General features: G+C 51.3%; 2 protein-coding genes across 13 annotated transcripts in view; one reads left to right on the top strand and one right to left on the bottom strand.

The window, feature by feature from the left end:
* Window positions 1–6,586, bottom strand: part of gps2 (G protein pathway suppressor 2) — a 36,960-nt gene extending 30,374 nt beyond the window's left edge. For 2 of the 9 annotated variants that reach the window (XM_041181354.1, XM_041181351.1), the window contains exons 1-4: window positions 6,452–6,586; window positions 4,560–4,687; window positions 1,339–1,448; window positions 638–789 (exon numbers count right to left, since the gene is read on the bottom strand). In XM_041181354.1, coding sequence (XP_041037288.1) covers window positions 638–789; window positions 1,339–1,448; window positions 4,560–4,653 — 356 coding nt within the window. In that variant the 5' untranslated portion in view covers window positions 4,654–4,687; window positions 6,452–6,586. Of the gene's footprint in view, window positions 1–637; window positions 790–1,338; window positions 1,449–4,559; window positions 4,688–6,395 lie in introns of all 9 variants that reach the window. The other 7 variants (XM_041181347.1, XM_041181349.1, XM_041181352.1 and 4 more) reach the window with 6 other exon arrangements.
* A 203-nt stretch (window positions 6,587–6,789) lies between these two features.
* neurl4 (neuralized E3 ubiquitin protein ligase 4) overlaps window positions 6,790–26,770 on the top strand; it is a 250,673-nt gene continuing 230,692 nt past the window's right edge. For all 4 annotated transcript variants that reach the window (XM_041181342.1, XM_041181341.1, XM_041181340.1 and 1 more), the window contains exon 1: window positions 6,790–6,964. In XM_041181342.1, coding sequence (XP_041037276.1) covers window positions 6,800–6,964 — 165 coding nt within the window. In that variant the 5' untranslated portion in view covers window positions 6,790–6,799. The remainder of the gene's footprint in view (window positions 6,965–26,770) is intronic.

Here is a 26,770-nt window from a genome sequence, read left to right as displayed (position 1 = left end):
CAGGCAGCCCCCCGCCACACACACAGACACACCCTCCCTATGCACATACACCCCAGCCCATACACACAGACACTCCCCCTGCACACAAAGACAGGCACACCCCCCACACACACAGACACACCACCCCCCACACACACAAACATTCCCCCCACCCCTGCCACCACACACACAGGCACAACCCCCCCCCACCACACACAGACAGGCACATTCCTATGCACAGGCACAACCCCCCCCCACACATACACAGAGGCACACCATGCCCCACACACAACCCCCTCCCCACCACACACACACACACACACACACACACACCTCTTTTACACACACTCAGGCACAACCCCCGCCCCCACACACAGACAGGCACACTCCTATGCACAGGCACAACCCCCCCCACCACACACACACACACACACACACACACACACACACACACACAGAGAGGTACACCCTGCCCCCACTCCCCACCACACACACACACACACAAACACACCTCTTTGACACACACACAGACGAATAGCTGACCACTATTCGCCATAGGCTCAAATTTGGATTAGACGCCGAGAACCACCAGCATCTGTGGAACCTGGAAAATTGGACAGCAAACCCTGACAGGCTAATCAACTGCAGCAAGCCTCACCCTGATGCCTTGAGACAGAAAAGCCTCTTGTACCTCTGCTCCTTCATCTTAGCCCGTCGCTTCTCTTCTTCATGAAGAACTTTCTTCAGTTGCAGAAAGAGCTGGTGCTTCTCCTCCTGTAGGCTCTGCAGTTTTAACTCCATCTTGGAAATCTAAACAATGGAGCAGGATGGAGGGCAGTGAGCTGAGAGCAGGGAATGAGGGGTTTTACAGCGCAGGGCAATGTTCAAGTGAAGCACCGCGCTCCCCCCACACCGTGCGCTAACAGTCTCTCACTTTAAGTGAGAAGACCAGACTCCGTTACCAGCCTTTAAAAACCATTCAACTGATGGGATCTTAAGAGTCGGGACTCCCCCCACCACGCCCCAGTCCTCCTGGCGTTTGGTCGTGTGAAGACATCAAAACAAGGCTCCCTTGCAGCCCTGGCCCATGCCCCAACCTTGGAAAATCCTCCCCTCCACACTCCTTCCCTGGTCCCTTTGAGATTCACCCTCTATTTTCTACATTGGCCATTTGGGAGGGTAGCTAAGTGCCAGCTTAGGACACTCAATCCCACTGGATTATGGTAACACTAGAGCTCATTTCAATTGGACCCTTTCAGGTGACAGTCGGTGTGGAGAGTCTCACCTCATCAACCTGGGCTACAGTCCAATGGCCAAATGGGCCCTAAATCAGTCAGGGACCCCACCCCCAACATGTACCTGTTCCTTTGTCTCTTCCAGTGACATCCGCTCCTCCATCTCTTTCTTCCTTTTCCGTTCCTGCTCCTCTTTCATCTTCTGTTCCATCATTTTGTCCACCTCCTCCTCCTCTGCAAAGGCCACAACATCAGCAGTTACAGGGCAATTCATCTTTCATTTGAAATCTGTGGTTGATGGATCTTGGTTACCCAAAGGATGTGGGGTATATGGAGTTAGGTCACAGATCAACCATGGTCTTACTGTATGGTGGATCAGGATTGAGGGTCTAAACAGCCTCCTCCAGTGCCTGCAGAGTGTTTTTAGTGGAAAACGCAGTGCTTGGGGCTGGCTCCGTGGCACACACACAGAGACTTTCCAATCTGTTAGTGGCACAGGGCCTCAGACACTGCAGACAGTTACCCACCACCACCACCTCCTTTTTACCTCACATCACATTTATTCCTTTTGCCAATTATTTTGAACCTGTGCCCTCTAGTTCTTGAAGTTCTCTTGAGTGGGAACAGTTTCTCACTATTTACCCTGTCCATACTCCTCAGGATTTTGAATACCTCTATCAATCTCCTCTCAGCCTTCTTTTCTCCAAGGAAAATAGTCCCAACCTCACCAATCTATCCTCATAGCTACAATTCTTCATCCCGGGAATCATTCTGTGAATCTCCTCTGTACTCTCTCCAATGTCTTCACATCCTTCCACAAGTATGGCACCCAGAACTGGACACAGTTCACAATCCAGATGAGACCCAACTGGTGTCTTATACAAGTTCAACATGACCTCCTTACTCTTGTACTCAATTAATAAAGTCTAAGATATTATATACTTTATTAACTGCTCTCTCAACATGCCCTGCCATCTTCAATGACCTATGTACATATGCACCAAGGTCCCTCTGTTCCTAACACCTCCTTTAGAGGATCTCCCTTTATTTTACACTGTCTCTCCATATCTTTCCTGCCAAAATGAAATCACCTCACACTTCTCTGCATTGAACTTCATCTGCCACTTGTCTGCCCAATCCACCAACATGTCTATGTCCTTTTGAAGTTCACAACTATCCCCATCACAGCTGACAACATTTCCAATCTTCGTCTCATATGTGGTTGTTGAAATTATACCCTGAACACCGCAGTCCAGATCATTAATATATATCAGGAAGAGCAAGGGTCCCAACACTGACCCCTGGGAAACTCCACTACAAACCTTCCTCCAATCTGAAAAACAACCATTTATCACTACTGTTTCCTGTCACTGAGCCAATTTCCCCTTTTATTCCAAGAGTTAGAGTTTTGCTCACAAGTCTGTTGTGTGGCACTGTATCAATTGCCTTTTGAAAATCTATATACACCACATCAACAGCGTTTCCTGTATCAACCTTCCCTGTTAGCTCCTCAAAAAACTCCGGCTGGTGATGTTTTCCATCTGCTGTGGCCCAGCCTCTTCACTCTGCTCCCATTTCCTAACTCATGCCAAGTTCTGTTCAACCTCCAAAATCTCTGCAATCCTCCAATTCTAGCCCCTTCCATTCCGATTTTTCAACACTCCAACAGTGGCTCCTGTGCCTTCTGCTGTTTAGGCTCTAAGCTCTCAATTCCCTCCCTCAACCTCTCCCCTCCTCTAAGGTGCTTTTAAACACCTTTGACTAAGCTTCTGCTCACGTCACGTGAGTCAGTGTCAAGCTTTGATTAGTAAGCACTGCTTTGCTGTACTTCACTAAGAGTGCGATATAAATTCAAGTTGTTGATGGTCTTTTTCCACCCTTTGAGCATTAACAGTTGAGGAGAGGCTGAAGACCAACCTCCCCACCCCCTCCTCAGTCACAGAATCTCCTCTGAGAGAGAGGGAGAGAGAGAGAGAGAAAAACCTGAGAGCGATTTACAGAAAACTCTGGGAATTTTCCCACTTGCCTGTGAGCAGTGTGGCGAGCTCAAAGAACAAATGAATTTGCAATTATACAGTCCTTTCATGATCTCAGGATGTCCCAAAGTGCTGTGAGGCCAATTAAAAACTCTTTAAGCGTCATCGTGGTTGTGATGTTGGAAACACAGCAGCCAATCAGCTCACAGTAACCTCCCGAGACCACCAATTAGACAATGACCACATCAACTGTTTCCAGTGATGTTGGTTGAGGGATAAACATTGGTCAGGACTCAGAGGAAAACTGCCCCTGCTCTTCTTCCAATAGTGCCTCAGGATCTTTTCGGTCAGTTTGAAGGGGTGGATGGGGCCACTTTCCCTAGACTGCACTTGGAGCGTTGGCCTGGTTTATGTGTTAAGAAGTCTTTGGAACAGGACTTGAAACCATAAGCATCAACTCAGAGGTGAGGGAGTGTGGCCCACAGAGCCACAGCTAACACTGCAGCCCTCCAGCTCTCCTCTGAAGAACAGCAAACAGCAACCAGCCCTCTGTACCAGGGGCCAACAACTCCCAGTGTCATGCCAGACTCATACAGCACAAACAAAGGTCAATGAGCCCAGCATGTCTGTACCAGCTCTGTGAAAGAAATTAACTCCTTAACTGCTCTCCTTACCTAAGGAAGAACATACTTACCTTAGAGGGAGGGGAATGAAGGCTCACTGCATGAGGAGATTGCCCGACTAGGAATGATGATCTTCCAGAGAGCTTAGACAAATGAGAGATGATCTGTGAAGCAACTAAAATTCTTAACAGGCTCAAGAGGGCCAACGCAGGGAGGGTGTCTCCCTGGCTGGGGAGTCTAGAACACCAGGGTCACAGTCGCAGGATACGGGGTTGGCCATTTCGGACAGGGAGGGGAGAAATTTCCTCACTCAGAGGGTTGTGAATCTTTGGAATTTTTGGACGCTGAAGGAATGAAGGGATTTGGGGACTGGGCAGAAAGATGTAACAGAGGGAGACAATCTGCCACAATCTTACTGAATGGTGGAACAGATTCAAGGGGCCGAATGGCCTATTCTTGCTCATACTTATGTTCCCCCTCCCCTTTCCCCAAAGCCCTGCAAAATTCTTCCCTTCAACTATTTCCCCAATTCCCCCTTTTGGAAGTTCCTATTGAATCTGCTTCCAGATCACAACTTGCTGCTTTCTTACTTTATCACAGGAGGTGTCCCAGGGTGTCATTGAAAGCACAATATAAATACAAGTTCTTTCTTTTCCTATTAAAAACTTTGCCTGATCCCCCCATTCTGGTTTGCCACAACCTACATTCGGTGCCACTCTCGCCACCCCCCTGCCCCAGGCTCCCACCTTGTCTTTTCCGTGCTCGCTCCTTCATGATGTGCTGGTGAAGAGCCCGCGCCATTGCGCTCGACATCTTGGGCCGTTCCAGTAGGGCTGGCATCGTCTCAGTTTCAGAAGGAGCCAGACACTAGAAGCTAGACCGGAAAGAAAAACCAACATGAGGTTTATGTGGAACAAGAGGGACTGCAGCAGAACAAACAGGCGGAGGTACAATCCCCCAAAATCACCCAGGTCAGCACAGCTAGGTCACCACCCCTGCCCACCAGATCTCAATACTCCCTTCACCACTGGTGCACTGTGGCAACAGCGTGTACCATCTACAAGATACTGCAGCAATGCACCAATCCTCCTTCCGAACCCACGACCTCCACCATCTAGAAGGGCAAGGGCAGCAGATAGATGGGAACATCACCACCTGGATATTCCTCTCCAGCCACTCACCGTCCTGACTTGGAAATATATCACCGTTCCTTCACTGTCGCTGGGTCAAAATCCTGGAACTGCCTCCCTAACAGCACTGTGGGTGTACCTACACCACATGGACTGCAGCGGTTCAAGAAGGCAGCTCACCACCACCTTCTCAAGGGCAATTAGGGATGGGCAATAAATGCTGGGCCCAGCCAGTGACTCCCACATCTTACACAGAATGTGCAGCACAGAAATGGTGGAGGCTGGTTTTTGCCAGTTTTTTTGCATCACACAAGCCTCCTCCAACCTTACTTCATCCCTTCACCCTCACATGCAGATCCAGCTTCCCTTTAAATGCCAAGTAAAGAGGGCTCCCTATTGAAGTTGAAGCTGTGTTTCTGACATGGTTCAAGGTTTGGCATCTGTGAACTCCTCAGCTGGTGCCAAGATCTTTGCCAAGTGCAGGTACGAGGTCCAGATAGTAGGACAGCTGCTGAATGAGGCGCCCTCTATCTCCCCTCAATACTGGTGAAAAGAATGCAGCACAGTTGGGAAGGGTGGGAGTAGGGGACAAGCAGGAGTTAGAGGAGTAGAGCGTGGGTGCAATAAAGCGCAGTGAGGAGGAACGTGACTGTGGGTTTAAAAGCAATGACAAGAATTCAGAATTAGCGAACAAGTGGCCAGTGGATCTCAGTATCAGGTAGTCCCATTGGATAGGACCCCAATAGGAGTTGTGCGGAACGGTACCCCAGCATGATCTGGTATCCTGTGGGACCATACCCAGTGTGAGAGCACCCTCCCTTTCCAAGAAACCCCACACAGGCATCTCTCCCAGAATCAATGATTCAACCAGAACTCAAACAAAATACTTTGCTTTTTCCAGAACCACCCCACGACAGATCCTACTCCCCCAACCACCTGAGATTCCCCACCCCTCCATATCCCCCCTCCCCCACCAGATCCCTCCCCCTCCAGATCTCCCCTCCCCCTCCCCCTCCAGATCCCCCCTCCTCCTCAGATCCCCTCCCCCACCAGATCCCCCCTCCTCCTCAGATCCCCTCCCCCACCAGATCCCCCTCCCCCTCCAGATCCCCCTCCCCCTCCCCCCTCCTCCTCAGATCCCCTCCCCCACCAGATCCCCACTCCCCCACCAGATCCCCCTCCCCCTCCAGATCCCCCCCTCCTCCTCAGATCCCCACTCCCCCACCAGATCCCCCTCCCCCTCCAGATCCCCCTCCCCCTCAGATCCCCACTCCCCCACCAGATCCCCCTCCTCCTCAGATCCCCCTCCCCCATCAGATCCCCCTCCCCCTCCTCCAGATCCCCTCCTCCTCAGATCCCCTCCCCCTCCAGATCCCCCCTCCCCCACCAGATCCCCCCTCCCCCACCAGATCCCCCCTCCCCCACCAGATCCCCCCTGCCTCTCGCCCTCACCATTCCCAGCCCCCGGGCCCCGATCCTCTCCCCCTCACTCCGCCGCCATCACATACCTTCCTCCTCCTCCTCTTGCGTCACTTCCTCCGCTCTTCCCTCCACTCGCCACTAGCCCCGCAGCCGTAAAGTGAGACGGCCGCAAACCGCGGGGCGTCGGACGACATGCGGGCCGGGCAGGGAGCTTGCCGTAAAGTGCGGGCGCGATTTGCCCCGCTGCCGTAAAGGAGCGCTGGGTTGCCCTCCCTCCCCGCAGCCGTAAAGTGGATTGCGGGAGGCTCCGGCGGATGGAGGCGGGAGTGTCGCAAAGAGCGGGCTGGGCCGTGGTTGCGGCCGAGCCGAGCGGGACCTCCCCCCCCACTCCCCCCCTCCCCTCCCTCCCCCTCCCCCCCCTCCCCCCTGTCAGGATGGCGGCTGAGTTCCACCTGAGAACCGGCAAACTGGTGGCGCTGCTGAACGGTAACCGCACGGCCAAGCGCAACAAGCCGACCGAGGAGTTTAACCATGGCCTGGCCATGAGCCGCGAGCCGCTGCGGGACGGGCAGGTTTTCCAGGTGCGGATCGACAGGAAGGTGAGTGGTGAGGGGGGGAGACCCCACCCCCGAGCCGGGGCAACCCCGCCAGGAAAGACCGGGGATCGAGGCCTACTCCTGGAGGTGAAGCCCCCCCCCCCCCCCCCCAGCAGCAGCTGAAGGGGCAGCAGGAAGGAGGCTGCAAGGGTGTTTTAAAAGGAGACTGAGTAGTAATAATAATAATAATAATAATGCCGCTGGTAATAATAATGCTGCTGGTAATAATAATGCTGCTGGTAATAATGCTGCTGGTAATAATAATAATGCTGCTGGTAATAATAATAATGCTGCTGGTAATAATGCTGGTAATAATAATGCTACTGGTAATAATGCCGCTGGTAATAATAATAATGCCGCTGGTAATAATAATAATGCTGGTAATAATGCTGCTGGTAATAATAATGATGCTGCTGGTAGTAATAATGCTGGTAATAATGATGCTGGTAATAATGATGCTGGTAATAATGATGCTGGTAATAATGATGCTGCTGGTAATAATGCTACTGGTAATAATAATGCTGCTGGTAATAATAATGCTGCTGGTAATAATTATGAGGGCTGGTGCTGTAAATGATTATAAGAGGGTTGGTGCTGGTAGTAATTCCCACAGTAGGTATTGCTGCGGATTAAAAGGCTGGAGATGAAGTCAACCTCCTGCTTGTATTAAAAGCTGCAGCTTGTCCCCCCCATCTGGATCTGAGGGAGGATGCCACACCAGAGCTGGGACAGGGATAGGCTCACTGACCATTATCTTCTCTTACTCGTACCCCCCCCCCCCCACCCCCCCCCCCCCCCCCCCCCCTGCCCCGCCGCCGCCCCCCTCCACCGCCCCCCTCCACTTTAACATTTTAAAATCCATCAGTCATTTTATGAAGGATTGACTGGGGTTCCCCCTTCGCCGCTGCCTCTATGCAGAATGCCCATCCGGGGAAGCAGCCTGAGGGATGTATACATGAAAGCCAGGAGCAGAGCCGACAGAAACTGAGATGTGACCAGAAGGTGCTGGAAAGGCCCAGGAGTTCGGGCAGCAACTGTGGACAGTGAAGCCCAGGTGACGTTTCAATTTGCTGGCCTGTCGCCAGAGCTTTGTTGATCAGAACTGCACCATCTGGCCTCAAGGATGCTTCAGTGCTCAGCAAGATGAGGGTCTCCTAACGCCAGCAGTCTCTACCAGGGCAGGTACAGCACGGGGTTAGATACAGAATAAATCTCCATCTACACTGTCCCCATCAAACACTCCCAGGACAGGTACAGCACGGAGTTAGATACAGAATAAATCTCCCTCTACACTGTCCCCATCAAACACTCCCAGGACAGGTACAGCACGGGGTTACATACAGAGAAAAGCTCCCTCGACACTGTCCCCATCAAACACTCCCAGGACAGGTACAGCACAGGGTTAGATACAGAGTAAAGCTCCCTCTACACTGTCCCCATCAAACACTCCCAGGACAGGTAAAGCACGGGGTTAGATCCAGAGTAAAGCTCTCTCTACACCATCCCCATCAAACTCTCCCAGGACAGGTACAGCACGGGGTTAGATATAGAGTAAATCTCCCTCTACACTGTCCCCATCAAACACTCCCAGGACAGGTACAGCACGGAGTTAGATACAGAATAAATCTCCCTCCACACTGTCCCCATCAAACACTCATAGGACAGGTACAGCACAGGGTTAGATACAGAGTAAAGCACCCTCTACACTGTCCCCATCAAACACTCCCAGGACAGGTACAGCACAGAGTTAGATACAGAGTAAAGCTTCCTCTACACTGTCCCCATCAAACACTCCCAGGACAGGTACAGCACGACATTGGATACAGAGTAAAGCTTCCTCTACACTGTCCCCATCAAACACTCCCAGGACACCGACAGCACGTGGGTAGATACAGAGTAAAGCTCTCTCTACACTGTCCCCATCAAACACTCCCAGCACAGGTACAGCACGGGGTTAGACACAGAGTAAAGTTCCCTCTACACTGTCCCCATCAAACCCACCCAGGACAGGGACAGCACAGGGTTAGATACAGAGTAAAGCTCCCTCTGCACTGTCCTTATCAAACACTCCCAGGACAGGTACAGCACAGGGTTAGATATAGAGTAAAGCTCCCTCTACACTGTCCCCATCAAACACTCCCAGGACAGGTACAGCACAGGGTTAGATACAGAGTAAACCTCCCTCTACACTGTCCCCATCAAGTTCAGATAGCTTTTCCAACTGCCTTAATGGGATATCTTCTCACATGAATGACCTGGGACGCGTGGTTATTTCGAGAGATATCAAAACAACAAATTCTTCTAAAACAGAAGTAAAAATACCTGGAAAAACTCAGTAGGTCTGACAGCATCTACAGAGAGGAACGCAGTTAACGTTTCGAGTCCGTATGACTCTTCAACAGAACTAAGTAAAAATAGAAAAGAGGTGAAATATGAGCTGGTTTAAGGGGTGGGGGTGGGGGTGGGGGGGGGGGGGGGGGGGTGGTGGGGGGGGGGGGGGGGGGGGGGGGGGGGGGGGGACCGGTTGGGCTGGATAGAGGGCCAGTGATAGGTGGAGATAGCCAAAAGATATGTCATCAGCTCTACCTGCCCTCCCCCTTAAACCAGCTTATATTTCACCTCTTTTCTATTTTTACTTAGTTCTGTTGAAGAGTCATACGGACTGGAAACGTTAACTGTGTTCCTCTCTGTAGATGCTGCCAGACCTGCTGAGTTTTTCCGGCTATTTTTGTTTTTGTTTTGGATTTCCAGCATCCGCAGTTTTTTGCTTTTAACCAATTCTTCTATGTGGGTCCAGAATCTCATTGAAAATTGTAGACTAACAGTTTAAGGATGTTTTACCACATCCCTCCTTTCCTGTTTAATGACGTTTTGCAGACAATAGCTTCTCTGTATGATAGTGTGATACATATGAAACAGGAGCCCTTCACCATTCAGTAAGATCATGGTTGATCGGTTTGTGTTTTGAGTTCCACATTCCCATCTAACCCCAATAACCTTTGATCCCCTTGCCGAACAAGAATCTAGCTGCATCTGTCTTAAAAATATTCAATGTCCCTGCCTCCACCACCTCCTGAGGCAGAGTTCCAAAGTCGCACAACCCTCAGAGAAAAAGATTCTCCTCATCTCTGTCCAACAAGGGCGACCCCCTAATTTGAAAACTGTGTCCTCTCGTTCTGGACAAGAGGAAACACTCATTCCACGTCCACCTTGTCAAGACCTTTCAGGATCTAATATATTTATATCACCCCTCAGTGATTCAGTTTGTGTTGGAAGGAGATTGCTTCTACTGCTGTTTGGTAGCATTTTACTGTCTCTGCTTCCCTGCCCCAACAACCACTTGCAATTTTACACTAGCTTTAATGTCCCAAGACATTTAAAGTAATCGGACAAAAATTGATACTGAGCCAATGAATGACTTAAAGTTATGTCAAAGAGGTGGGTTATAAGCAGGGTCTTAAAGGAAGATGGAGAGAGAGGGGGGTGGAAAGGTTTGGTGAGGGAATTCCAGTGCTTCAGATCCAGGCAGCTGAAGATACAGCCCCAAACAATGGAGTGATTAAAATGGTTGATGTGCAAGAGGCTGGAATTGGGGATGTGCAGAGATCTTGGAGGGTCGTAATGCTGGAGGAGGTTACAGAGGTAGGGAGGGGTGTAGGGGCTGGAGGAGGTTATAGAGACAGGGATGATTGTAGGGTCTGGAGGAGGTTACAGAGATAGGGAGGGGTGTAGGGGCTGGAGGAGGTTACAGAGATGGGGAGGGCTGGAGGAGGTTACAGAGAGAGGGACAGTAATAGGGGCTGGAGGAGGTTACAGTGATGGGGAGGGTTGTATGGGCTGGAGGAGGTTACAGAGAGAGGGAGGGTTGTAGGGTTTGGAGGAGGTTACAGAGATAGGGCTGTAGGGGCTGGAGGTGGTTACAGAGGTAGTGAGGGTTGCAGGGGCTGGAGGAGGTTACAGAGAGAGGGAGGGTTGCATGGGCTGGAGGTGGTTACAGAGATAAGGAGGGTTGTAGGGGCTGGAGGAGGTTACAGAGAGAGGGAGGGTTGTAGGGGCTGGAGGAGGTTATAGAGACAGGGATGATTGTAGGGTCTGGAGGAGGTTACAGAGATAGGGAGGGGTGTAGGGGCTGGAGGAGGTTACAGAGATGGGGAGGGCTGGAGGAGGTTACAGAGAGAGGGACAGTAATAGGGGCTGGAGGAGGTTACAGTGATGGGGAGGGTTGTATGGGCTGAAGGAGGTTACAGAGAGAGGGAGGGTTGTAGGGTTTGGAGGAGGTTACAGAGATAGGGAGGGTTGTAGGGGCTGGAGGTGGTTACAGAGGTAGTGAGGGTTGTAGGGACTGAAGGAGGTTACGGAGATAGGGAGGGTTGTGGGGCTGGAGGAGGTTACAGAGATAGGGAGGGTTGTAGGGGCTGGAGGAGGTTACAGAGGTAGTGAGGGTTGTAGGGACTGGAGGAGGTTACGGAGATAGGGAGGGTTGTGGGGGCTGGAGGAGGTTACGGAAATAGGGAGGGTTGTGGGGGCTGGAGGAGGTTATGGAGATAGGGAGGGTTGTCAGAGCTGGAGGAGGTTACGGAGATAGGGTGGGTTGTCGGGGCTGGAGGAGGTTACAGAGAGATGGACGGTAATGGGGCTGGAGGAGGTTACAGAGATAGGGAGGGTTGTAGGGCTGGAGGAGACTACAGAGATAGGGAGGGTTATAGGGGCTGGAGGAGGTTACAGAGATGGGTAGGGTTGTAGGGCTGGAGGAGACTACAGAGATAGGGAGGGTTGTAGGGGCTGGAGGAAGTTACAGAGATGGGGAGGGCTGGAGGAGGTTACAGAGAGAGGGATGGTTGCAGGGGCTGGAGGTGGTTACAGAGTTGAGGGTTGTGGGGGCTGGAGGAGGTTACAGAGAGAGGGAGGGTTGCAGGGGCTGGAGGAGGTTACAGAGAGAGGGAGGGTTGCATGGGCTGGAGGTGGTTACAGAGATAAGGAGAGTTGTAGGGGCTGGAGGAGGTTACAGAGAGAGGGAGGGTTGTAGGGGCTGGAGGAGGTTACAGAGAGGGAGGGTTGCAGGGGCTGGAGGTGGTTACAGAGATAAGGAGGGTTGTAGGGGCTGGAGGAGGTTACAGAGAGAGGGAGGGTTGCAGGGGCTGGAGGAGGTTACAGAGAGAGGGAGGGTTGCATGGGCTGGAGGTGGTTACAGAGATAAGGAGAGTTGTAGGGGCTGGAGGAGGTTACAGAGAGAGGGAGGGTTGTAGGGGCTGGAGGAGGTTACAGAGAGGGAGGGTTGCAGGGGCTGGAGGTGGTTACAGAGATAAGGAGGGTTGTAGGGGCTGGAGGAGGTTACAGAGAGAGGCAGGGTTGTAGGGGCTGGGGGAGGTTACAGAGATGAGGGTTGCAGGGGCTGGAGGAGGTTACAGAGAGAGGGAGGGTTGTAGGGGCTGGAGGAAGTTACAGAGATAGGGAGGGTTGCACGGGCTGGAGGAGATTATAGAGATGAGATGAGGCTATGAAAGGACTTCAAGTTGAGAATTTTGAAATTGAGGTGTTGGTGTAGTGTGGGTAAGGGTATGTCAGCAAGCAGAGGTGAGTGAATCTTGCGATGTTGAGTGAATGGGCTTATCACAAGTCAGTACATCAGTGGCAGAGTTCTGGATGAAATCGAGTTTATATTGAGTGTGATGCTGGCCAGCAGAGCGTTGGAGTCATTAAGACTGGAGACAAAAAAAGCAAGGATGATAGTTTCAGTGGCTGCTGAGCCGGGGCGGGTGGACACGGTCAGTGATGAGAACAAGGAAATTGCTGTTCTGACTGCTGGAGAGGATTAGGGGCTCCGTTCCAAGTGTCAGGTAGGATGGTGAGTTTGCAGGCAGTGTAGTTCAGCCTGACAGGGCACAGGGCAGGGATCTGGGGACATGAGGGCAGTGTTGATGGCGTGGACAGCAGCTTTGGTCTTTCCAAAGTTTATTTGACAGAAAATGCATCTTAGCTAAGACTGGATGTTGGACCAGCAGGTTTAGGACAAAGGGGTCGAGAGGGAGGTGGTCGGGGAGAGCTGTGTGTCAGCAAAGTACACGTGATATCTGCCATCATGATGTCAGGTGATTTGGCAAATTAGCAGCTTGTCAATGAGAATATAAGTGGTGGATTTGGAAAGAAAACAAACCATGCTGACTCAAAGAGCCAGACCTCTGAGGTTACTGTGTTTACTGACTCTTTTAATACTTGTAAAAAGAGGAGGAGGGCTGATTAAGGACTAAAAGGGAATTTACCCATGGACGAAGGGGCCATGGCTGAGGTATTAAATGAATATTTTGCATCTGTCTTTACCAAGGAGGTAGATGTTACCCAGGCCATGGTGACAGATGAGGAAACACTGTCACTGGAAGGGTTCAAAATTGAAATGGGGGAAGTGTTGAGTAGACTGTCAGTACTTAAAAGTTGACAAGGCATCGGGACCGGACGCGATGCATCCAAGGATATTGAGGGATGTGAGAGTAGAAATTGCACTGGCCATAAGTTTTCAGTCTTCCCCAGACTCAGGGGAGGTGCCAGAGGACTGGAGAATTGCAAACATTACGCCCTTGTTCAAAAAAGATTGTAAGGATAAGCCCAGCAACTACAGACCAGTCGGTTTAACTTCAGTGCTGGGCAAGATTCTAGAAACGTCTAAAGGGGAAATTGTGTTTAAGTTGCTGGAGTTTTTGTGAAGAGCTACCAGAAAAGGTGGATGAGGGTAAGTAATGCCATTGGTGTAGTGTACATGGACTTTCAAAAGGCATTGGACACAGTGACGCACAGTGTTGAGACTTGAGAAATGTTATAGCTCGTGGAATAAAAGCGACAGTAGCAACATGGATACAAAATGGCTGAAAAGTAGGAAGCAGAGAGTAGTGGTCAATGGATATTTTTCGGGCTGGAGGAAGGTTTGTAGTGGAGTTCCCCAGGGGTTGGTATTGGGACCCTTGCTTTTCCTGATATATATTAATGATCTAGATCCTCGTGTGCAGGGGATAGTTTCAAAGTTTGCAGATGTTATGAAGCTTGGGAGTGTTCAAAAGGACATAGACAAGTTGGTGGAGTGGGCTAAGTTGATGTTCGATGTGGAGAAGTGTGAGATGATGCATTTTCATAGGAAAGACATGAACAGACAATGTAAAATAGGGGTGGAATTTTGAAGGGGGTGCAGGAGCAGAAAGACCCGGGTGTATATATGCATAAATCATTGAAGGTGGCAGGATAGGTTAAGAGAGCAGTTAATAAAGCACATAGTATCCTGGGCTTTATTAATAGGAGCGTAGAGTACAAGAGCAGGGAGGTTATGTTGAATTTATGTAAGAATCTCTTTAGACTGCAGTTGGAGGATTGTGTACAGTTCTGGGCACCACACTGTAGGAAGGATGTGAACACATTGGAGAGAGTGCAGAAGAGGTTTATAAGAATGGTTCCAGGGATGAGAAACTTCAGTTTTGAAGATAGATTGGAGAGGCTGGGACTGTTCTCCTTGGAGAAGAAGGCTAAGAGGAGATTTGATACAGATGTTCAAAATCATGAGGTGGCTGGACAGAGTAGAGAGGGAGAAGCTGTTCCTGCTCATAAAAGGATCAAGAGTAAGAGGGCACAGAGTTTAAAGTGATTTGCAAAAGAAGCAAATGTGACATGAGAAAAATCTTTTTCACACAGCGAGTGGTTCGGGTCTGGAATGCACTGCATGGAAGTGTGGTGGAGGCAGGTTCAATCGGTGTGTTCCGGAGGGCAGTAGATGATTATTTCTATTTAAATAATGTGCAAGGTTACAGGGAAAAGGCAGGGCAATGGCACTGAGTCATAATTGCTCATTGGAAAGCCGGTGCAGACATGAATGGCCTACTTCTGTGCCGCTAAAATTCTGTGATTTGTAGATTCGAGAAACAATCACAATCAAATTGATGAACATGAATGTGAGGTAGTCAGAAATATACCAGTGAGTGCATTGTGTTAACTAACTTCCAGCTCCACTGACAGACCATTCCCGGCCAGTACTGTAACTGTGTGTGTACAGTGACAGAACAGTCCTCGCAGTACTGTAACCCAGTGTTATACAGTGACAGACCCGTCCCCATCAGTGCTGTACCCCAGTGTTCTACAGTGACAGAAAAGTCCTCACCAGTATGTTACCCCAGTGTTATACAGTGACAGACCCGTCCCCACCAGTACTGTAACCCAGTGTTATACAGTGACAGACCCGTCCCCACCAGTACTGTACCCCAGTGTTATACAGTGACAGACCTGTCCCCACCAGTACTGTGCCCCAGTATTATACAGTGACAGACCTGCCCCCACCAGTACTGTACCCCAGTGTTATACAGTGACAGACCCATCCCCACCAGTTCTAGACCCCAGTGTTACACAATGACAGACCCGTCCCCATCAGTACTGTACCCCAGTGTTATACAGTGACAGACCCGTCCCCACCAGTACTGTACCCCAGTGTTAAACAGTGACAGACCTGTCCCCACCGGTACTGTACCCCAGTGTTATACAGTGACAGACCCGTCCTCACCAGTACTGTAACCCAGTGTTATACAGTGACAGACCCGTCCCCATCAGTACTGTACCCCAGTGTTATACAGTGACAGACCTGCCCCTACCAGTACTGTACCCCAGTGTTATATAGTGAAAGACCCGTCCCCACCAGTACTATACCCCAGTGTTATACAGTGACAGACCTGCCCCCACCAGTACTGTACCCCAGTCTTATACAGTGACAGACCTGTCCCCACCAGTACTATACTCCAGTGTTATACAGTGACAGACCTGTCCCCAGCAGTACTGTACCCCAGTGTTATACAGTGACAGACCCACCCCGACCAGTACTATACTCCAGTGTTATACAGTGACAGACCTGTCCACACCAGTGCTGTACCCCAGTGTTATATGGTGACAGACCCGTACCCACCAGTACTTTACCCCAGTGTTATACAGTGACAGACCCATCCCCACCAGTACTATACCCCAGTGTTATACAGTGACAGACCCGACCCCACCAGTACTGTACCCCCGTGTTATACACTGACAGTCCCGTCCCCACCAGTACTGTACCCCAGTGTTATTCAGTGACACACCTGCCCCCACCAGTACTGTACCCCAGTGTTATACAATGGCAGACCTGTCACCAGCAGTACTATACCCCAGTGTTATGCAGTGACAGACCCATCCCCACCAGTACTGTACCCCAGTCTGTACAATGAGAGACCTGGCCCCACCAGTGCTGTACGCCAGTGTTATACAGTGACATACCTCTCCCCACCACTGTACCCCAGTGTTATACAGTGACAGACCTGTCCCCACCAGTACTTTACCCCAGTGTTATACAGTGACAGACCCGTCCCCACCAGTACTATACCCCAGTGTTATACAGTGACAGACCCGACCCCACCAGTACTGTACCCCCCTGTTATACAGTGACAGTCCCGTCCCCACCAGTACTGGACCCGAGACTTATACGGTGACATACCCGTCCCCACCAGTACTGTACCCCAGTGTTATACAGTGACAGACCCGTCCCCACCAGTACTGTGCCCCAGTGTTATACAGTGACAAACCTGTCCCCACCAGTACTGTACCCCTGTGTTATTCAGTGACAGACCTGTCCCCACCAGTACTGTACCCCAGTGTTATTCAGTGACAGACCTGCCCCCACCAGTACTGTACCCCAGTGTTATACAGTGGCAGACCTGTCACCAGCTGTACTGTACCCCAGTGTTATGCCGTGACAGACCCATCCCCACCAGTACTGTACCCCAGTCTTGTACAGTGAGAGACCTGGCCCCACCAGTGCTGTACGCCAGTGTTATAAGGACAGACACACCCCCACCAGTACTGTACCCCAGTGTTATACAGTGACATACCTCTCCCCACCACTGTACCCCAGTGTTATACAGTGACAGACCTGTCCCCACCAGTACTGTACCCCAGTGTTATACAGTGACAGACCCATCCGCAGCAGTATTTTACACCAGTGTTACACAGTAATAGACCTCACTGTCCCTAGTGACAGTGACATACCTCTCCCCACCACTGTACCCCGGTGTTATACAGTGACAGACCTGTCCCCACCAGTACTGTACCGCAGTGTTATACAGTGACAGACCCGACCCCGCCAGTACTGTACCCCCGTGTTATACAGTGACAGTCCTGTCCCCACCAGTACTGGACCCCAGTGTTATACAGTGACAGACCTGTCCCCACCAGTACTGTACCCCAGTGTTATACAGTGAAAGACCTGTCCCCACCAGTACTGAACCCCAGTGTTATACAGTGACAGACCCGTCCCCACCAGTACTGGACCCGAGTCTTATACAGTGACAGACCTGTCCCCACCAGTACTGTACCCCATGCTATACAGTGACAGACCTGTCCCCAGCAGTACTGTACCCCATTGTTATACAGTGACAGATCCACCCCCACCAGTCCTGTACCCGTGTTATACAGTGACAGATCCGTCCCCACTGTACTGTATCCCAGTGTTAGTCAGTGACTGACCTGTCCCCACCTGTACTGTAACCCAGTGTTATACAGTGACAGACCTGTCCCCACCAGTACTGTACCCCAGTGTTATACAGTGACAGACCTGCCCCCACCAGTACTGTACCCCATGCTATACAGTGACAGACCTGTCCCCAGCAGTACTGTACCCCATTGTTATACAGTGACAGATCCACCCCCACCAGTCCTGTACCCGTGTTATACAGTGACAGATCCGTCCCCACTGTACTGTATCCCAGTGTTAGTCAGTGACTGACCTGTCCCCACCTGTACTGTAACCCAGTGTTATACAGTGACAGACCTGTCCCCACCAGTACTGTACCCCAGTGTTATACAGTGACAGACCTGCCCCCACCAGTACTGTACCCCAGTGTTATACACTGACAGACCCGTCCCCACCAGTACTGTGCCCCAGTGTTATACAGTGACAGACCTGCCCCCACCAGTACTGTACCCCAGTGTTATACAGTGACAGACCCATCCCCACCAGTACTAGACCCCAGTGTTACACAATGACAGACCCGTCCCCATCAGTACTGTACCCCAGTGTTATACAGTGACAGACCCGTCCCCACCAGTACTGTACTTCAGTGTTATACAGTGACAGACCTGTCCCCACTAGTACTGTACCCCAGTGTTATACAGTGACAGACCCGTCCTCACCAGTACTGTAACCCAGTGTTATACAGTGATAGACCTGTCCCCATCAGCACTCTACCCCAGTGTGATACAGTGACAGACCTGTCCCCACCAGTACTGTACCCCAGTGTTATGCAGTGACAGACCCGTCCCCACCAGTACTGTGCCCCAGTGTTATACAGTGACAGACCTGACCCCACCAGTACTGTACCCCTGTGTTATACAGTGACAGACCCATCCCCACCAGTACTATACCCCAGTGTTATACAGTGACAGACCCGTCCCCACCAGTACTGTACCCCAGTGTTATACAGTGACAGACCCGTCCCCACTGTACTGTACCCCAGTGTTATACAGTGACAGACCCATCCCCACCAGTACTATACTCCAGTGTTATACAGTGACAGACCTGTCACCAGCAGTACTGTACCCCAGTGTTATACAGTGACAGACCCACCCCCACCAGTACTGTACCCCAGTGTTATACAGTGACAGAGCTGTCCCCACTGTACTGTATCCCAGTGTTATACAGTGACAGACCTGTCCCCACCTGTACTGTACCCCAGTGTTATACAGTGACAGACCTGTCCCCTCCAGTACTTTACCCCAGTGTTATGCAGTGACAGACCCGTCCCCACCAGTATTTTACCCCAGTGTTATACAGTAATAGACCTCTCTCCAGCAGTACTGTACCCCAGTGTTATACAGTGACAGACCTGCCCCCACCAGTACTTTACCCCAGTGTTATACAGTGACAGACCTGTCCCCACCAGTAATGTACCCCAGTGTTATACAGTGACAGACCCATCCCCACCAGTACTGTACTCCAGTGTTATACAGTGACAAACCTGTCCCCACCAGTACTGTTCCCCATTGATATACAGTGACAGACCCGTCCCCACTGTACTGTACCCCGGTGTTATACAGTTTCAGACTCATCCCCACCAGTACTATACCCCAGTGTTATACAGTGACAGACCCGACCCCACCAGTACTGTACCCCAGTGTTATACAGTGACAGTCCCGTCCCCACCAGTACTGGACCCGAGTGTTTTACAGTGACAGACCCGTCCCCACCAGTACTGTGCCCCAGTGTTATACAGTGACAGACCGGTCACCACCAGTGCTGTACCCCAGTGTTATATGGTGACAGACCCGTCCCCACCAGTACTTTACCCCAGTGTTATACAGTGACAGACCCGTCCCCACCAGTACTATACCCCAGTGTTATACAGTGACAGACCCGACCCCACCAGTACTGTACCCCAGTGTTATACAGTGACAGACCCGATCCCACCAGTACTGTACCCCAGTGTTATACAGTGACAGTCCTGTCCCCACCAGTACTGTACCCCAGTGTTATACAGTGACAGACCCGACCCCACCAGTACTGTACCCCTGTGTTATACAGTGACAGTCCCGTCCCCACCAGTACTGGACCCGAGTCTTATACAGTGACAGACCCGTTCCCACCAGTACTGTACCCCAGTGTTATACAGTGGCAGACCTGTCACCAGCAGTACTGTACCCCAGTGTTATGCAGTGACAGACCCATCCCCACCCGTACTGTACCCCAGTGTTATACAGTGACAGACCAGTCCCCACCACTGTACCCCAGTGTTATACAGTGACATACCTCTCCCCACCACTGTACCCCAGTGTTATACAGTGACAGACCTGTCCCCACCAATACTGTACCCCAGTGTTATGCAGTGACAGACCCATCCGCAGCAGTATTTTACACCAGTGTTATACAGTAATAGTCCTCACTGTCCCGAGTGACAGTGACATACCACTCCCCACCTCTGTACCCCAGTGTTATACAGTGAAAGACCTGTCCCCACCAGTACTGTACCCCAGTGTTATACAGTGACAGTCCCGTCCCGACCAGTACTGGACCCGAGTCTTATACAGTGACAGACCTGTTCCCACCAGTACTGGACCCCAGTGTTATACAGTGACAGACCTGTCCCCAGCAGTACTGTACCCCAGTGTTATACAGTGACAGACCTGTCCCCACCAGTACTGTACCCCAGTGTTATACAGTTACAGACCTGTCCCCAGCAGTACTGTACCCCATTGTTATACAGTGACAGATCCAGCCCCACCAGTCCTATACCCGGTTATACAGTGACAGATCCGTCCCCACTGTACTGTATCCCAGTGTTAGTCAGTGACAGACCTGTCCCCACCTGTACTGTAACCCAGTGCTATACAGTGACAGACCTGTCCCCACCAGTACTGTGCCCCAGTGTTATACAGTGACAGACCCGTCCCCACCAGTACTGTACCCCAGTGTTATACAGTGACAGACCCGTCCCCACCAGTACTGAGCCCCAGTGTTATACAGTGACAGACCTGTCCCAACCAGTACTGTACCCTAGTGTTATACAGTGACAGACCCGACCCCACCAGTACTGTACCCCAGTGTTATACAGTGACAGACCCGTCCCCACCAGTACTGTACCCCAGTGTTATACAGTGACAGACCAGTCCCCACCAGTACTGTACCCCAGTGTTATGCAGTGACAGACCCGTCCCCACCAGTACCTGACCCGAGTCTTGTACAGTGACAGACACGTTCCCACCAGTACTATACCCCAGTGTTATACAGTGACAGACCTGTCCCCACCAGTGCTGTACCCCAGTGTTATATGGTGATAGACCCGTCCCCACCAGTACTGTACCCCAGTGTTATACCGTGACAGACCCGTCCCCACCAGTACTGTACCCCAGTGTTATACCGTGACAGTCCCGTCCCCACCAGTACTGTACCCCAGTGTTATACCGTAACAGACCCGTCCCCACCAGTACTGTCCCCCAGTGTTATACAGTGACAGACCCGTCCCCACCAGTGCTGTACCCCGTGTTATACAGTGACAGACCTGTCCCCACCAGTACTTTACCCCAGTGTTATAGTGACAGACCCATCCCCACCAGTACTATACCCCAGTGTTATACAGTGACAGACCTGTCCCCTCCAGGGTTGTCCCCCTGTGTTATACAGTGACAGACCCGTCCCCACCAGTACTGTACCCGAGTGTTATACAGTGACATACCCGTCCCCACCAGTACTGTACCCGAGTGTTATACAGTGACAGACCCGTCCCCACCAGTACTGTGCCCCCGTGTTATACAGTGACAAACCTGTCCCCACCAGTACTGTCACCCAGTGTTATAAAGTGACAGACCCGTCCCCACCAGTACTGTGCCCCAGTGTTATACAGTGACAAACCTGTCCCCACCAGTACTGTGCCCCAGTGTTATACAGTGACAAACCTGTCCCCACCAGTACTGTAACCCAGTGTTATACAGTGACAGACCCGTCCCCACTAGTACTGTACCCCAGTGTTATACAGTGACAGACTCATCCCCACCAGTACTATACCCCAGTGTTATATGGTGACAGACCTGTCCCCACCAGTTCTGTACCCCAGTGTTATATGGTGACAGACCCGTCCCCACCAGTACTGTACCCCAGTGTTATACAGTGACAGACCAGTCCCCACCAGTACTGTACCCCATTGTTATACAGTGAGGGACCTGTCCCCAGCAGTACTGTACCCTTGTTATACAGTGACAGACATGCCCCCACCAATACTTTACCCCAGTGTTATACAATGACAGACCTGTCCCCACCAGTACTTTACCCCAGTGTTATAGTGAGACCCATCCCCACCAGTACTGTACCCCAGTGTTATACAGTGACAGACCTGTCCCCGCCAGTGCTGTCCCCCAGTTTTATACAGTGACAGACCCGTCCCCACCAGTACTGTCCCCCAGTGTTATGCAGTGACAGACCTGCCCCCACCAGTACTTTCCCCCAGTGTTATACAGTGACAGACCTGCCCCCACCAGTACTTTGCCCCAGTGTTATACAGTGACAGACCCATTCCCACCAGTACTATAACCCAGTGTTATACAGTGACAGACCTGTCCCCACCAGTACTTTACCCCAGTGTTATAGTGACAGACCCATCCCCACCAGTACTGTACCCCAGTGTTATATAGTGACAGACCTGTCCCCTCCAGGGTTGTCCCCCTGTGTTATATGGTGACAGACCCATCCCCACCAGTACTGTACCCTAGTGTTATACAGTGACAGACCCGTCCCCACCAGTACTGTACCCCAGTGTGATGCAGTAACATGCCCGTCCCCACCAGTACTGTACCCCAGTGTTATACAGTGACAGACCCCACCCTCCAGTACTGTACCCCAGTGTTATACAGTGACAGACCTGTCCCCACCAGTACTGTACCCCTGTGTTATACAGTGACAGACCCCACCCTCCAGTACTGTACCCCAGTGTTATACCATGACCGTCCCGTCCGCACCAGTACTGTACCCGAGTCTTACACAGTGACAGACCGTACCCACCAGAACTGTACACCAGTGTTATACAGTGACAGACCCATCCCCAGCAGTACTGTACCCCATTGTTATACAGTGAGGGACCTGTCCCCAGCAGTACTGTACCCTTGTTATACAGTGACAGACTTGCCCCCACCAATACTTTACCCCAGTGTTATACAGTGACAGACCTGTCCCCACCAGTACTTTACCCCAGTGTTATAGAGTGACAGACCCGTCCCCTCCAGTGTTGTCCCCCAGTTTTATACAGTGACAGACCCGTCCCCACCAGTACTGTCCCCCAGTGTTATACAGTGACAGACCTGTCCCCACCTGTACTTTACCCTAGTGTTATACAGTGAAAGACCTGTCACCAGCAGTTCTGTACCCCAGTGTTATACAGTGACATACCTGTCCCCACCAGTACTGTACACCAGTGTTGTAAACTGACTGACCCATTCCGACCAGTACTATACCCCAGTGTTATACAGTGACAGACCTGTCCCCACCAGTGCTGTACCCCAGTGTTATACAGTGACAGACCCGACCCACCAGTACTGTACCCCAGTGTTATACAGTGACAGACCCGTCCTCACCAGTACTGTGCCCCGGTGGTATACAGTGACAGACCTGTTCCCCATTGATCTACCGTGACAGACCCGTCCCCACTGTACTGTACCCCAGTGTTATACAGTGACAGTCCCCTCTCCACCAGTACTATACCCCAGTGTTATGCAGTGACAGACCCAACCCCACCAGTACTGTACGCCAGTGTTATACAGTTGCAGTCCCGTCCCCACCAGTACTGGACCCGAGTCTTATACAATGACAGACCTGTTCCCACCAGTACTGTACCCCAGTGTTATACAGTGACAGACCTGCCCCCACCAGTACTGTACCCCAGTGTTATACAGTGACAGACCCATCCCCACTAGTACTATACCCCAGTGTTATACAGTGACAGACCTGCCCCCACCAGAACAGTAACCCAGTGTTATACAGTGGCAGTCCTGTCACCAGCAGTACTGTACCCCAGTGTTATGCAGAGACATACCTTTCCCCACCAGTACTGTACCCCAGTGTTAGACAGTGACAGACTCATCCCCACCAGTGCTGTACCCCAGTCTTATACAGTGACGGACCTGTTCCCACCAGTGCTGTACACCAGTGTTATAGGGACAGACCCACCCCCACCAGTACTGTACCCCAGTGTTATACAGTGACATACCTCTCCCCACCACTGTACCCCAGTGTTATACAGTGACAGACCCATCCCCACCAGTACTGTACCCCATGTTATACAGTGACAGACCTGTCCCCAGCAGTACTGTACCCCAGTGTTATACAGTGACAGACCCACCCCCAGCAGTCCTGTACCCGTGTTATACAGTGACAGACCTGTCCCCACCAGTACTGTACCCCAGTGTTATACAGTGACAGACCAGTCCCCACCAGTACTGTACCCCAGTGATATGCAGTGACAGACCCATCCCCACCAGTACTTGACCCCAGTGTTATACAGTAATAGACCTCTCTCCAGCAGTGCTGTACCCCAGTGTTATACAGTGACAGTCCCGTCCCCACCAGTACTGTACCCGAGTGTTATATGGTGACAGAGCTGTCCCCACCAGTACTTTACCCCAGTGGTATACAGTGACAGACCATTCCCACCAGTACTGTACCCCAGTGTTATACAGTGACAGACCTGTCCCCACCAGTACTGTACCCATGTGTTATACAGTGACAGAGCTGTCTTCACCAGTACTGTACCCCAGTGTTATACAGTGACAGAACTGTCCCCACCAGTACTGTACCCCAGTGTTATGCAGAGACATACCTGTCCCCACCAGTACTGTACCCCAGTGTTATGCAGAGACATACCTGTCCCCACCAGTACTGGACCCGAGTCTTATACATTGACAGACCCGTTCCCACCAGTACTGTAACCCAGTGTTATACAGTGGCAGAGCTGTCACCAGCAGTACTGTACCCCAGTGTTATACAGTGACATACCTGTCCCCACCAGTACTGTACCCCTGTGTTATGCAGTGAGAGACCTATCCCCACCAGTACTGTACCCCAGTGTTATACAGTGACAGACCCGTCCCCACCAGTACTGTACCCCAGTTTTATATGGTGACAGACCTGCCCCCACCCGTACTGTACCCAAGAGTTATACAGTGAAAGACCTGTCACCAGCAGTTCTGTACCCCAGTGTTATACAGTGACAGACCTGTCCCCACCAGTTCTGTACCCCAGTGTTATACAGTGACAGACCTGTCCCCACCAGTACTGTACACCAGTGTTGTAAACTGACTGACCCATTCCGACCAGTACTATACCCCAGTGTTATACAGTGACAGACCTGTCCCCACCAGTGCTGTACCCCAGTGTTATACAGTGACAGACCCGACCCACCAGTACTATACCCCAGTGTTATACAGTGACAGACCCGTCCTCACCAGTACTGTGCCCCGGTGGTATACAGTGACAGACCTGTCCCCACCAGTACTGTTCCCCATTGATATACCGTGACAGACCCGTCCCCACTGTACTGTACCCCAGTGTTATACAGTGACAGTCCCCTCTCCACCAGTACTATACCCCAGTGTTATGCAGTGACAGACCCAACCCCACCAGTACTGTACCCCAGTGTTATACAGTTACAGTCCCGTCCCCCACCGGTACTGGACCCGAGTCTTATACAGTGACAGATCAGTTCCCACCAGTACTGTACCGCAGTGTTATACAGTGACAGACCTGCCCCCACCAGTACTGTACCCCAGTGTTATACAGTGACAGACCCATCCCCACCAGTACTATACCCCAATGTTATACAGTTACAGACCTGTCCCCACCAGTACTGTACCCCAGTGTTATACAGTGACAGACCTGTCCCCACCAGTACTGTACCCCATGCTATACAGTGACAGACCTGTCCCCACCAGTACTGTACCCCATTGTTATACAGTGACAGATCCACCCCCACCAGTCCTGTACCCGTGTTATACAGTGACAGATCCGTCCCCACTGTACTGTATCCCAGTGTTAGTCAGTGACAGACCTGTCCCCACCTGTACTGTAACCCAGTGCTATACAGTGACAGACCTGTCCCCACCAGTACTGTACCCCAGTTTTATATGGTGACAGACCTGCCCCCACCCGTACTGTACGCAAGAGTTATACAGTGAAAGACCTGTCACCAGCAGTACTGTACCCCAGTGTCATACAGTGACAGACCTGTCCCCACCAGTGCAGTACCCCAGTGTTATCCAGTGACAGACCCGTCCCCACCATTACTATACCCCAGTATTATACAGTGACAGACCTAACCCCACCAGTACTGTACCCCAGTGTTATACAGTGACAGTCCCATCCCCACCAGTATTGGACCCGAGTCTTATACAGTGACAGACCCGTTCCCACCTGTACTGTACCCCAGTGTTATACAGTGACAGACCCATCCCCTCCAGTACTGTACCCCAGTGTTATACTGTGACAGACCCGTCCTCACCAGTACTGTACCCCTGTGTTATACAGTGACAGACCCATCCCCAGCAGTACTATACCCCAGTGTTATACAGTGACAGACCCTTCCCCTCCAGTGCTATACCCCAGTGTTATACAGTGACAGACCTGTCCCCATCAGTACTGTACCCCAGTGTTATATGGTGACAGACCCGTCCCCACCAGTACTGTACCGCAGTGTTATACAGTGACAGACCTGTCACCAGCAGTACTGTCCCCCAGTGTTATACAGTGACATACCTGTCCCCACCAGTACTCTACCCCAGTGTTATCCACTGTCAGACCTGTCCCCAGCAGTTCTGTACACCATTGTTATACAGTGAGGGACCTGTCCCCACCAGTACTGTACCCTTATACAGTGAGAGACTTGCCCCCACCAATCCTTTACCCGAGTGTTATACAGTGACAGACCTGTCCCCACCAGTACTTTACCCGAGTGTTATAGTGACAGACCCATCCCCACCAGTACTATACCCCAGTGTTATACAGTGACAGACCTGTCCCCATCAGTACTGTACCCCAGTGTTATATGGTGACAGACCCGTCCCCACCAGTACTGTACCGCAGTGTTATACAGTGACAGACCTGTCACCAGCAGTACTGTCCCCCAGTGTTATACAGTGACATACCTGTCCCCACCAGTACTCTACCCCAGTGTTATCCACTGTCAGACCTGTCCCCAGCAGTTCTGTACACCATTGTTATACAGTGAGGGACCTGTCCCCACCAGTACTGTACCCTTATACAGTGAGAGACTTGCCCCCACCAATCCTTTA

The sequence above is a fragment of the Carcharodon carcharias genome (genome assembly GCF_017639515.1).
Source record: "Carcharodon carcharias isolate sCarCar2 chromosome 33 unlocalized genomic scaffold, sCarCar2.pri SUPER_33_unloc_1, whole genome shotgun sequence".
NCBI lineage: Eukaryota > Metazoa > Chordata > Chondrichthyes > Lamniformes > Lamnidae > Carcharodon > Carcharodon carcharias.
The sequence above is the reverse complement of the archived record's forward strand: the minus strand, read 5'-3'. Positions and strand labels throughout refer to the sequence as shown.